Source organism: Catharus ustulatus, chromosome 3 (assembly GCF_009819885.2).
Source record: "Catharus ustulatus isolate bCatUst1 chromosome 3, bCatUst1.pri.v2, whole genome shotgun sequence".
Taxonomy (NCBI): domain Eukaryota; kingdom Metazoa; phylum Chordata; class Aves; order Passeriformes; family Turdidae; genus Catharus; species Catharus ustulatus.
Window position 1 is genome coordinate 114,099,914 of NC_046223.1, and position 14,166 is coordinate 114,114,079.

Here is a 14,166-nt window from a genome sequence, read left to right on the forward strand (position 1 = left end):
TGGAAAGTTTTCTGTGACAGGGATATTGGTTTGGACTCTAGCATTAATGCTTTATGCTTTTTGAACAGATTTTCATATAAATATATAGGTGAAAATATAAATATGTGTGGGACGTCTGTGTATCAACTTGCCATTGCATTTTTTTATTCTCTAGTTGAAGAATTTCCATTTTCCACTGCAAACCCCACATCAGTCCAAGGCCCAGCACAAGCCATAATTTGTCCTGTGGTGTGACAGTACCAAGTTTTCTCTGTCATACAACCAGGAAGGACTAGAAAGAGCTTTGAAAACTGATTTAGAGAAAAGGACTTGCTTCACAATGGAACATGTCAGGATGACAGTTCTTCTAGTGGAAGGTGTCACTGTCCCTGGCAGGGAAGGTGGAAATAGATGACTTTTAAGGTCCCTTCCAACCCAGGCCATTCCATGATTCCATGATGATTCCATGATTCTTTAATTCTGGCCTTTTGAAGGGGAAAAAAAAAAAAGGCAGCTATTTCAGAACATTTTAAACAAGTTTTTATTACTCCCCCTGAGCTGAATAATGTTGGGTTCATGGTAGCTAAAGTGCTTGGCAGCTTTACAAAACCAGCCCTAATATAAAAAATACCCAGTCTTTAAAACATATGTAAAATAGCTTTTCTGCAACATTTGTGGCACATAAAGTACCAAATACATGTTGGTGAGTGTGATATAAAGCTTTTATTGCCATTCATTTGGGATGACCCACATAACTCACTCATGATATGTTAATAAAACTGTTCACTCTGTCTCCTTATAAAAACACACATATAAAGACCACTAAAACTGTGGTGTAGCTTTGTGCTAACTTGTTAAGAAGTGCTGCAAGTTGCATTTATCATCTGTCCCAAATAGCTTTGTCTGCTTTCTGCCCAGTAATCAAAGACTAAAATATCCAGGAACAGCAGTTTGCAAAATAAGTTTTCTTGAGAAATAACTTTTTGAAAGTTCTCCTCAAAATCATGCTGGCTGGAGGCCCAGAGCCATCAATATTCTGTCTGGTACCAGTGACAGCTTTAAGGACCAATATCTTTTGACCCTCCAAAACTGAAAACTGAAATGTTATGGCATTAAAAGGAAGAAGTTTTCAGTTTTCTAAAATGATAACACACCATCACCTTGACCTGAGAAATATGTACCTTACAAGGGAATATTTCTGAACTTTCCCTCTTCTAAGACCTTGCTAATTGAGGAAAGAAGTTTCCTGATGGAAATGGGAAAAACACTATTTGAAAACAACACAAAAGGAATGTTTTCTCTAAGTCCAGGTGTGATCAGACTGCAGGCTCTCCAAAGCAGGGACTTGTTATGCCTGGTTAATAGTCTTAGATGCAGCCATTCTGGAAATGGTAAATATTTGCAGTAAATTTACTAACAGACACAGTTTTCTGACACATCTGTGCTGAAGCAACTTTGAAGACATAGAATACCACAGGGAGGAAGAGAGAGAGGAAAAAGGAAAGAATATATGTATTTATACAATTGAAAGTTACAGAACATGCTGAAGTCAACAAGGGTAATGACATGATGAAATTAAGGCACTTTCTCCAGCCTTTGCTGAGTCAGGGCCTATCTGCATGGCCAGGACTAGAGTAAAACACTTGCAGTGGGAACAGTAGTTGGCAGACACGCTCCTTTAAGAGGGAATTATTTCCCCTGTGTGTTTGAGTATTCCTCCAAGTGCTGCTGGCTTCACTGGGACGCTTTGTTCTGTTTCCCAGCCGAGCTCCCATGCTCGCACACAGGAGCAGTAGCACAGCTGGAAGTGGATTAGAGCAATCTGGCAGCAGCAGTCCTGGGAGGAATTAAGCGCCTTGCTGCTGGAATGGGAGGCCTAAATTACATTATTATTTAGAATTGAGTTTTAACTTCATGGCTCTGTGTTTTGCCCTGATGGGTAACTCCCATCAGGTGTACCTTAAGTGTGTTCCCCACAGCAAGGACTTAGGCAAAGTTATGGCCTTGCTCAGTTCAGTGTCTAAATCTTATATAACCAAATGATCAGGTTTAAACACCCAGCTGGTCTTGATGTCCTGACAGGATTGTTCACAGGCTTATATTTAGCCATTGCAAACTATCACATGGTAGAAAGTCCAGTGACTGGCTCCTGGAACTCAGTTTGCAAAACTCTTGATGACTTCAAAGGGAAAAATGTTGGCCCAGGATCTGTTTTTCCCTAAACAGATTTTTTAAAAAATTTTTTTTAATGCATGCAAATGTTTTTCATAAAATAACAGGGAAGAGAAGAATGAGATGTAAATGAAAATTAATGTTGCTAAGTTTCTTTATTAGATATATCTTAAGTCATTGAGTTTCAGCTTGAAAACAGTGATAGACATGAGGTGACAAAACGGGAATTAGAGAAATAATTTTTGTAAAACTATCCTGGTTTTTCTGATTACAGAAAAAAGTAATCCCAATTTCATGGACTTTGAGACCAGAAGGATCTTTGTGTTATTTACTATGATCTCCTACAAATCACTTCCCAGTGAGTTTTGCCCATTGAGCAAACATGTTAATGTTCCATCCTTAACAAGATTTAGTTTGAGCAGAGAACAGGAGAAACTGAAGTGTTCTTGGTGTCTTTGGTCTTTGAGGCTTTTTTCCAGTCCTTGAACACTGTCTTACTGTTTTCCTTTGACCTCTTGCTGGAATTCCCAATGCCTTTTTCCTTTTTTTAATTGGGGACACCAGAACGGGGAAAAATGTTTTTAATACTTGTACCAACAGCTCAGTTGCAACAGAGGCAATGTGACCTCCCTACTAATGCTTGGATTATTTTCATACATCCAGACTAAATTAAAACTGATTTTCCTTCTGCTCCTTTCAGGGAGGTTGAGGCATAATCAAGACAATCCCTAAGTCATTTCAAGGGGATTGAAACAAAAAAATCTCAAAAGCAGAGAAACTGTGGGAAAGAATTAAAATGTGACTCATTTGTAATCTCATAGTCTCATGGCTTTTTGTGTCTCAGTAACAATTTTTGAACACAAAAGACAGAAAATTCTGGAAATATTAAATAAATCCATTTGAGATTGAGATTTTCCGAGTGAACTGAAGGATTTGGGAAATTAGCTGTAAAATTTCATCCTCGGGTGCTGCTAGCTAGGCATTGCTCTGCCTCCCTCTCATGTGCCTTCACCGATGCTGGAATTAAATAAGAGTTGAAAACAGTGGGATGCAGTTGGGATTATCCTGGTGTAAACAGAAGCAGACTTTATTCTTCTGCATGCCTGGAATTGGAAGAAATTGATATTAAAGATTGAAGCACCAACAGCCTGTACAGGAACAAATTTCTTCACTTAAATCTTGGAACACAAGGGGTCCCCACAGCACTGCTGCTAAAGCCCAGCTGCACTCACTACCAGAATCTCACTTTACTCTCACTTGAATGCAGATACATGAAGTTAGTTTTCCTTTGTTAGTCCCAGAATATTTTTATTTGCTCTTTAGTAGTAAAACAAAAGTTTAAACTCTGAGTGAACACATTTAAAAATCAAGATAGCAGATGATAACTTCATACTATAAGTAATGTGTGTTTATAATCTGCAGGGTTTGATTTTATTTATTTTTCCCCCCAAGTTCCTGATGCAAATCAGCTGCTGCTTGTCTGCAGTTGCTTTGGGGACACCTGCACAAGACTAACACGGCAGAGGTCAGGATGAGGCCCTTGGGGGATGCCCTAGAAATGGTGCTTGTCACTCGTGTGCTGCTGCAGGGTCACGATGATTTGTGAAACGCAACTTTGGTGCTGTTCTTCCTGAGGCACTTGTAGGACAGTAGTTTTACATTCACTTGCTTCCTGCCCTCAGGGTCACTTGGACTCCTGAGAGGCTTGGGAGTGAAGCTTTCCTTTGGTGTCTTTTGAACACCTGGGTTTGCTTCTTAAAAACCATCATCGAAGGTGCTCTGACTGCATTCTTCATTATAATGTTACAAGGCATTTATTTCTTGTTTCTACTGTAAAAATGGATAAGAAAGGAGAAGGAGGAAACCTGAGTTCTCAGTAAAAAAATAGAAACAAGTCAAAACATTCTTTCTAAGTGCTTGAAGAACACGTCTAAATTACTATTTAAGGCGTTATTGATTCACCTGCTTCACTAGGTGTAATTTGGGAGTTAGACAGATGGTATCACAAAAATAGAAAGATGCCAAGATGCCTCTTTTTTTGTTATATTTACTGTTTATTGTGTCTAACCTGAGACATATTCCCGCAACTGGTGCATTACTGCTTCACTAATGTAAAGTTTGTGGCCACAGAGTATTTTTATTTTTATTTTGTATATAGGAGGTTGCAAGGCAAGTGATTTAAATTATTTTTATAAGGCTGTATAGAAAAGCTTGAGAAGAAGAGACTCAAGTTTCCTAAATCCAGATAATGTCTTAATGCTTGGATCATTGTTGCCTGTCTTAAGAAAAGGTATCTGGGAATTGAGCTTTGTCTTTCTCATTCCTTCTATGGAGGTTTTGAGACACGTCTGTCAAAATATCCCAAAATTTGGGGTGAAGCTCTAATCAATCAATCAATCAATCAGTACACATCATCAGTCTGTAGATGGGGTGAGAAGGGAAGGGAAGAGAGATGATAAGGGTGGGATCATGTCACCTAAATCTGTCTAAAAGTTATATTTTAGTCATTCAAAAGTCCTGGTTTATTTCTGATAAATGGAGAGAGGTATCAATCAATTTCTAAAGGGCATTTTGATTTTTCTTAAAATATGAGTCTAAAGTTGGGATAATTTCCTTTGGAGGTGCCTTTCTTTCATTGCTACCTATAAGGGATGCTTGAACAATTAGGTCAGACTAATTACCTAGCAATTAGATGGCTGAAGTTAGGCAAGGGGAACCTTGCCCATAAGCAAATCAACAGATTTTTGATGTGTCCAGGTTTCTGAAGGTGCTTGGGGTACCCCTCAGCTGTGTCAGCTCCGTGTCCCTCTGAGTTGGATGAAGTGTTCCTGGGGCTTAGCACCTCCATTTCTCTGCTGCACATACACAGAACAACATATATTTGTCTGCATGTATGGAAAATATGTCCCTGTTTATGCCTGGCTCAGAGCATGTCTGGAAGGTGGTTTATGACCAGAGTTGTGTGGCTGTTTCCATGTTTGCCCCTGTGTTTTTGTGACTCACCCCATTCCTGGTGTTTGTTCACCCCAACACTGACTGGGAGTACAAAAACCCTTTTCAAATCCCAGCTCTGACTTGTCTGGAGGATGAACATGAGCCCCTGTCCCCTAAAACAACCCCTAACCAAGAAAGAGTGTAGTTGAGGAATAAGAAACATTAATTTATTTCTCTCCTGTGTACACAAGCAGGTATTTGTTGATTCATTAAGTGGGCAGAGACAGACAGATCACAGCTTTTCCACATGGCTGTGTGGGCATTCACCTTTATTGTGGGAACACGCACAAGTCTCTTTTCCAGTGAATATTGAATTATTTATCTGGAGTGGAACATCTTTAATAGGAGAGCTGAATCACCCCAGAAACTCCCTTTGGCCCAGACTGAGGCATCTACATACCTTGGGTGCATGGGAGCACACAACCTTCATCCTCCTCTGCATTTCCAGTGGCTCTCTCAGTGACCTCCCACTCATTTGCTGCTCAGAGCTGGGGATTTTATGAGGCAGAAACATGCCTGGAAAGGATGCTGCAATGCTCAAATGGGCAATGTATTTGCCCTGTGGGGAGTAAAACCTAATATTTAAGTAACTTTTGAAAAAATTGGAAGTATTATCCTAGATCACTTGGGTGAACTGTGAAATTATATTCAAAGGGTAGGATTCATCTGGCCTGACTTCACCTCCCTGAAAGTGAGGTGTCTAGTCTGAGCTAGTCCTTTAGGTTTCATCTGTAATTCTTGCAGCAGGAAGGGCATGTGTGCACTGAGTCACGCTGGTCTGAATCAGGTGTCTCAGGCAGTTGGATGGAATTACCCTCTGGAGATGCTCAGCCCCTCTGAGCAGAGAGGGAACCTTCAGAACCAGCTCAGACAAGGCACCCAACTCTTAAGTGGCTGAACAGAAGAAATCAAGGCAGCACTCACATCTCAAGGGTTTTATTGAAATCACATGGGGGAAGATAAACTGTTCAATATGGAGAGTCATGTGTATTGCAGTCCCAGCTCCTCCAAGGAGAAGAATTAATCTATACAGATTAAAGTTACAATACTCTGTTGAGCCACCCTGAAAAAAATAAAAATGGCAGGATGGAGAAAAAAGGGAGTGAAAATAAAAATACAAATCCTTGGTTTTTAATCAGACTGTCAGACTAGTGAAATGACATTTTCTTACCTTAAGTTGCTGTTTCTTAGGTTGTTCCTCTCTCCTACCAGAAAACAGTGTTGGGTCTCATATAATATCAAACTGTGAATCTGGAAGTGATCAGGAAAGGTGGTTTGTTTTTTTAAAGGAAAAATAAATCTCAGATGGTTTGATTGAGACCGTGAATATTTATGTACTGTTCCCCCTTTTCCCTCATTGTGCATTTCACCAAGTTCATTTGCGTGTGTTACAGGATAAATCTTACAGGAGGGCAGTGGGAGAAAGCAGTAAAAAGGGAAAACATCAATCAGTGATCCAGGGTAGCAGCAGGAATTGTTCATTTTTGTACATGGATCATGGCTTGCTGGACTTGCCTGGGCTTGACAATTAAGAACCTTGCGGTTGTGCCGAGATCAGCCTCAGGTCATTTCAGATGTTGGCTACAAAAGGCAAGATGTTGCTGGGCTTCAATCACTTTGAAGCCTTGTTGTCACAGGGATAATCACTTAGGAAGAGGACCACATATATTTGTCCTTGAATGGGAGAAAATGTTTTGTGACAAAAGGTTTATGTAATAAAAATGCCATGGGTGGTGTGAGTAACCTGATTTATGGGCAAATGTGGGTGGAATTTTGTGAATAATAACTAGCTTTGGAAAGTAAAAGTATTTTCTGTCAAACTGTTTGAAACAGAAGGTTATTCTCCTTTCAATTTGGAAATGATATGTTAATTTTGAAGATTACCAGAATTTAAAAAGTGATGTGAAAATAATTGGATGTCTAGGCAAGACTTACTTAACCAACTATCTCCAAACATGACTTGCTTGTTTCCGTGTTTGATTAAAAATCTTGCATTATTTTGCTTAAAATTTGTTTAAAAAATAACTATTTTTGGTCTGTTTTCACACAAATCAAATAGTTTTAATGTTCAAATTCCTTAAAAATCTGTTGTTATTAGTACTCTGATTGTGCCCTTTGAATCTCTTTCCATGATAATTATCAAGAGAAATCCTTATCCTGCAAGACATTCCACAGAAGCACATAAAAAAGGAGTCATCTTACCTCATTTTAGCTATTTTAAATTTAGGTAGCCAGTCTGCCTATGAGAGAGAGTGAGAGAGATACAGAAAGTGAGATTGAGGCTTCTCTGGTGGTAATTCAGCTTTTCCTAGGCTACTATTTTAGGATGGAATGATTTGCCTTCCAGTGGCTCATTCAGGCCACAGAGATTGGTGTTTATGTGCTTTGTCTGCTTTGCTATTTCTCCTTGTCCCAACATTAAACAAGGAAGGAAATATTTGGAGTTCAAGGAAGGGGAGAAAGAGTCCTCGCCTGACCTCTGCAAATGCTGTGGGTGTGGGCAGCCTGAATCAGTTTTACTTTTTCCAAACCGTTTTTCTTTTACTACTTTCTAGTTACTTTCCATTTTGCTTCAGCCTTATTTGACCCACAGAAAACAGAGATGGAAACGACCGATGACGCTGGAAGTTTTATGGCTGGCATTATTTCAGGGGTCAGATGAACTGATTAAAATAGTCTCTTCTGGCTTTAAAAGCTTCTGGAGAAATCCTAATCCCATTGAAGGCAACAGCAAAACTTCCATGAGCTTCAGGATGGGCAAAATTTCACCCTGAGTGCCTATTAATGAATCTTTGTCATGTGGCCCTTTGCTCGACTTGCAGGATTGCTCCGTGCATTACATTTTCCAATGTTTTGTTCAGAGGTGGTATAAGTACTTCAAGGCACAAGGGTTTCTCTCCATCCCCTGGAAATAGTTGCACAGGCTAATAGTTTAAGGAAGTTTTTGCTTGAAGAGTTGAGTAACAGAGCCTGTTCTTGGCTGAACTGGAGTAAATATGGAACAGCTTGTTGACAATGCAGAGTTACTCCTCTTTTATGTCAGTGTAACTGAGAGCACAGCTTTGCCAATTATTAGCTTTTGTTACATTATTTGTATTTCTGTGCATGTCAGAATTTGTTAATCTCATTGTTCAACATCAAGTAACCTTCTACTGAAACAGAACGTCATTGTGAATTAGGTATCATCAGCTAAATTGAACCTCACCCTGTGCATTTGACAGATGGTAATACATTCATTAAGTGTTCTGTGGTTGCTTTGAGGTTGGAAAGTGCTATTTTTCTGGCTTCTAACTCAGAATTCTTGAGTAAAGTTGTTTAAAATCCTAGTTTTGAAGGGAGAATAAAAATCATAAAAAGCTCATGAGGTTTTTTTTATTAATATTATTGTTTACTATTGGTGGGATGACAAGGCAGGACTGTGATTGCTAGAAGTTGTCTTTGGCAGCCCAGAATGAAGTAGAGAAGGCTGAGAGTGATGGTTCCACCATGGATTTTGTCTATACATGGGTAGAATTTCTTGGAATTCGAGGCTATATTAAATGTATCCCAGTGAAGGCAGTATGATGCTGGTGCCTTTGTGCTTGGTGATTCTGCTGTCCAGAAAAAAGGTTTCCAGGAGGTCAGACATTTCAGCTGTTGCATGGATAAGCTGATGACAGGGCTCCTCTCTCAGAGCTGGTCACATTTGGGATCTCTGAGTTCCTACTGAAAGTCTGCAGGGTGGGGAAGCAGCTGGAGGTAGAAATTTCAGAAGCAGCACAGAGCCACATACCCAGGCCTGGCTCTACTTGGTGTTGTTGAATCCTCCACCCTGACATTACCAAGACAGGAAAAGTTCTTCCCACAGCTCATTTAGGGGTCACGAAAACCAAGTGTAGAAGAGAAAACTCCACTGAACAGAGAGGAAGCTCTCAGGGTGTTTAATTCAAACCTATTATTTTAATTTTGCTCACTTCAGGGAAGATTAATCCCACCCATTAGCTGTTATCAGCAAACCTATTTAGTTATTTAATGATGTTTCCCAGAGGACAAGCTGCCAAGGGAATTATTAGGTGCTTAGCTACTTCTGAAATTCACTGTGGGTGGTGCTCTCACAAATGGGGAATTAGTAACTTTTTAGATCTTCACATCTTTTTAAAGACATCCAGTGTGGTGTTCACATGGCCCCTGCCTTGGTGAGTGCATCCTCTCCCTGTGTTCTCAGTGGAGACAATGTAGAGAGTCATCCAGATTTCCATGAAATAGCCACAGTATGGGAGGTTTGGAATTAAATCCAAGTTTAAGGAATTGATCCAAGCTGACTTTGGTCAGTAATGTGAACCCAGACAGTTCTTTCCTCAGGAAGAGTCCCAGAACATTCAGAGCTGTAGGCTGTTCTGAAGAGGTCATTTCCTGGTTTCCATTTACAATTTTTCACCTTTCACATAATGCTTGAACACCTACCAGGTAAGAGAGAAAATCAGCTTCTTTTATACATTCTCCTACTATGAGGGGAAATTTCCCTGAGTACCTTCTCAAGGAACATAAAGACTTCAAATCATACAGGTAAATCTGAGTGCTTTAGGGCACCTAGAATTTAGGATTTTCAGTATGGATATTTGCATATTGGATTTCAAAATCCAATTGGCTTTAAAAATCTGACCCTGTATGCCTAAAATCCATTTGATATGGCAACTTTTGTATTTTAATTATCTTAGTTTTTCAAAATTTTTTGACTATTTAATTGGAAGGAGAGTAGTTCTCTCTTACTATTTTTCTATTTTCAAGGCTGTTCTGAGAAGTTTACTAAGACATAAGATCTAGTTTACTGAGAAGAGTTTTGATGTAACAAATGGGGTCACTGGTGTCACGTTGGTGTCAGTAGTTGTTCAGTTCTTGCCTATCAGGATATGAGATGGTCCTGACTGTGTGGTGATTTCAGTGTGAGATGTCAGCATCCTGTGGGCTCCAGCAGAGCCTGTGAATTAGGTCACAGATGTACTGAACCCTCAACATACGCTTATTTCTGGCCTAAAGCTGCCGTATGTGAGCGCCAAGTATGAATTCAGATAGTTGTTTTTCTTGCTGTCACAAACAGGCTTCACTCCAGGCATTGTTTTTGGGACAGCCATGACGCACTTTGATAGAGCAATGAGACAAAAAAAAAATCCCCAAAACCTAATAGGATCCAGAAAAGTTACATAAACACACCTCAATGCTGCTGCTGTCTCTGTGCACACACCTGAGTGACCCCATGGGCTAGCACAAAGCATCAAACATCCTCCTGACACTGGAATATTGCTCAGAGGACTTGGAGAACCAACAATCCCAATGGCTGAAAGTGGTCAGCGTTGGGGCAGTTTTCTGAAACCCAGATGAACAAAATTGAATGAAATCACAGTAATTTGAGTCCATTGTCTCTATATGAGCACACTGTAAGGGGACACAGTCTGAGGCTGACCAAGAGAAGCAGAACTGACTGTTCCACAGGTGCTACAGGTCAAACCAAACAGAGATTGCTAAATCCTGTGGGTGCTGCCACACTCCACAGTTCCTACCCTGCCGTGGAAGTTGTGAGGCAGGACAGCTGCAGGCGATTAAAGGCACCACTGCCAGCATCTGACAGCAGAATGTCAGTGTCAAAATTCAATTTGAATTGATTAAATGAGGGATGGCAACACTTTTGTTTTATGGATGGCAGCACTTCAGTCGCTTTAGACGCTCTGCTTTCAGAAATAAAATTCCTTCCCTCCCTGCTATGTTTGTGGGGCTGTTTTCAGTTGGATCGCAGTCATTTCTCCAGTCAATCAATTAAGCCAGGGTTTGCCACTGTGTCTCAGAGTCAGCCACAAAAGAGCTGGTATGGTTCCCTGGTGCTGGGCCAAGAGACTTCAGTGGGAGCAAGGCATCAAGCAGCTTAATCTGACTTCCACTGCTGGCACAGGTTTAATGGATGTTAGGGAAGCAGGGAAATCATGTTCTGTGGTGTTCAGCTCCTGCTCTCTCAGTGGCCCTGGACGTGCTGCCTGTCTCCTTGTGCCAGAAGCACAGGGGCAGCTGACAACACAGTGGAGTTACCTGTGCCAGCAAGGCTCTTTGTGAAGGGTGGCTGCTGCAGCCTTTTGGAGTGCCTGTTGTGGTCCATAAATATATTTAGGACCATTGAATCATAGAATAGTTTGGGTTGGAAAAGACCTTAAAGACCACCTAGTTGCAAACCCCCTGCCATGGATAACTCCCACTGTATCAGGCTGCTCCAAGCCCTGTCCACCCTGACCTTGTGCACTGTCAGGGATGGGGCCACAGCTTCTCTGGGCAAACAGTGCCTCACTATTTCACAGTAAAGAATTTCTTGCATACAATTAACCAAATTCCCCCTGTTTCAGTTTGAGCCCATTGGTCCTTATACTTTATCTCCATAGGATAGGCCCTGTGGTGCTACAACACCTGAGTAACTCTCCCCTAAGTTCAGTGGCAGTAAGTTACTCAGAGATACAGGATTTTACAGTATGAGGCCATTAATACTGACTCCAGGCCACATCTGCAGCAGGTATAAATCACTGCAGGTAATTTTCACCAGCTGAAATTCTGGCCTTAAGCCCATGAGTCATGTTGTTATTTTTTCACATTGTAAATTCTTGCTGTTTCTTATTTATGTTGCTTTAGCACTTTAGGGCACTTGTGGGGGACCAGGACTCCATCATGCTTTCCACCCTTCAAACAGAAAAGTGAAAGACCCTTCTTTGCCCTGAGTGTCTGCAGTTTAAATAACACACAAACCTGCACAGAGTTATCCAGCTTTTTGTAAGTGCATTATTGCAAGCAAGCTTTTCTATTGTCCTGACAGTGAAGCATAAGGACACAAATTCCTTGCCTGGGTGAAAAATTTGCACTCTGCTGTAGAGGTCTAGGTGGCATTTGAAGACTGGTGTTTGTTGGAGCCAGCAGCAGTGAGGGACATGATCTTCAGCAACTGATCTAAGAGGTCTGGAGTCTCCTCTCCATTGCCAGACAATTTGAGATCTCTCAAAAAGAGCATTTGCACTCAAGTTGAACCTGAGCTAAATGGGAATTTTAACACTGGTTAATATCTCGTCTCATTTGTTGCTTATCTTTCAGCTCTATGGAGATCTGCTTAGCATCTTTGGAATTACTGCTATTGCCTTTGATTACTCTGCAAGGGTGTTGAAAGAAGTAAAACTAAGGCTTGATAGAGCTGAGGTACTGCTAGACAATTCAGCTTCATTGCAGTCCTACACTGCTTGGTTAGAAAAATGAAGGAGCAGTGTACAGAGCTCCAGTTCCTGTGTGATGGCTTTCAACAGAAGAGTATCATAGGCAGTATCTGTTTTTTTGGTGTATCATCTTGACAAGCTGTTTTTTTCCTTCTGGGATCTCTTTCACCGATACTTGTTGTTTGTCAGAAGCAGATATGGTACAACGAGGTCCCTGTGTCCCTTTTCCCACTGCAGGATGAGCTTTGTCCTCAGGCAGATGTACTTTGCTGGGCTATTTTGCCATTGGATTGTGTCAGCTTTGGAGCACAAATTAACAACAAAGAAATTGGTTCTTGGCTCTTTTTTCTAGACACAACCATAGCCATTGACAATGAGCATTTATAAACAATTATCCTGCCCTAATCACTTATTCTTTGCTTTTTTTGTTTTTGGCAAAGCGCTTGAAAGGGGCTTGGTGAAGGCTCTGAAGAAGCTGGATGACTACCTGAGAACTCCCCTGCCAGAGGAGATTGATGCAAACAGCCCTGAAGAGGAGAAAGTGTCTCAACGCAAGTTTCTGGATGGAGATGACCTGTCACTTGCTGACTGCAACCTTCTGCCCAAACTCCACGTTGTCAAGGTAAAAGATGTGATGAGATGGTCACAGAAGCTTTATCTGACATGATGTACCTGGCTCTGACAGCTGAGTGCCAAAGCCAGTGTTTCAGCAGAGTTCTTAAGGCCTAGAAGAGCAGTTTGAAACACACTTTTACTCTTCTGTGTTTTCTACAGGTTAAATAAAGGAACTTTATATGTAGTTCATGGGAAAACTGTCCCATCACTTATTAGTGGTGAAGACAGTACTAAGTTCTAGATGTCCTGTCTCTTTTTTTTTTACCCTGCTGCAAGTAGCAGCATTCTTTCCTATTAATTAGTTCCTAATGCCCTTAAGAAACATGTCAAAACTTTAGTCAGTTCCCACCCATTTGTAACTTAAGAGCAGCAGCCCATCTCTTTGGGGAATATTTATTCCATCTGGTATTTCACACAGAGAAGTTAACAAATCAAAGTCATTGCTGTGGTCCAGGATTTAAGATGTACTATGGTTGCTGGTATAGTGCAAATCGTGTACATCATCTTGACTCCTAAATGTTGCATTTATTTAATTTATCAGATGACATGTTGCTTTAGAATAAGGCAAGTACCTGGCAGACCTTGGCAAGTGAGTGAGCTAGGAATTAAAGCCAAGTCATGCATCTAATTTGGCTCTGTGAGCCAAAACACAAACTGAGCCTGGGAGCTTTGCACACATGCAAAGAAAAAAAAAATTAAAAAGCACATAAGTCACCAGGTAAGAAATGTGATAATATCCTCACAGGTTTAGTGCTTATTCTGGCTCGTCTTCATTGGAGTCAGACAATGCAAAATGAATGTGTGGCCCCTCGCTGGTTTTGTCTCCTAGGGATGAAATGAAAGATGTAAAAAGAGAATTAAAATTTTTCTCAGACAAGCATAGCCATAGGATATTGCCTGAAAAGCATTTAACAGATAGAAGAAAAGGGTAAATTCTTTTTTCACTTGATGGAAGATGTGTGGTGGAAATTTTGAAAATGTTGACTTAAGTTCCCCAGCAGGTTTTATCTTCCCCATATGCGTGTGAAGTGTCATGGAAGGCAAGAATGCTTAATTAAATGCAGTTTAGGACAGGATTTGGACTTGCATATACCAAGTGGATCCTGGTAATAAAAACAAATCACAGTCATTTCTGAGAACATGACTGTCCTAAGAAATCTGAGATGGAAAACAGCTCTAGCATGTGCTTTAA

The 14,166-nt window shown here is 40.6% G+C and overlaps 1 protein-coding gene across 1 annotated transcript in view; it reads left to right on the forward strand.

Moving 5' to 3' along the window:
* CLIC5 (chloride intracellular channel 5) overlaps nucleotides 1–14,166 on the forward strand; it is a 58,733-nt gene that overhangs the window by 34,493 nt on the left and 10,074 nt on the right. Inside the window, exon 5 of the mRNA XM_033056320.1 lies at nucleotides 12,800–12,981. Within this exon, the coding sequence (XP_032912211.1) occupies nucleotides 12,800–12,981 (182 nt within the window). The remainder of the gene's footprint in view (nucleotides 1–12,799; nucleotides 12,982–14,166) is intronic.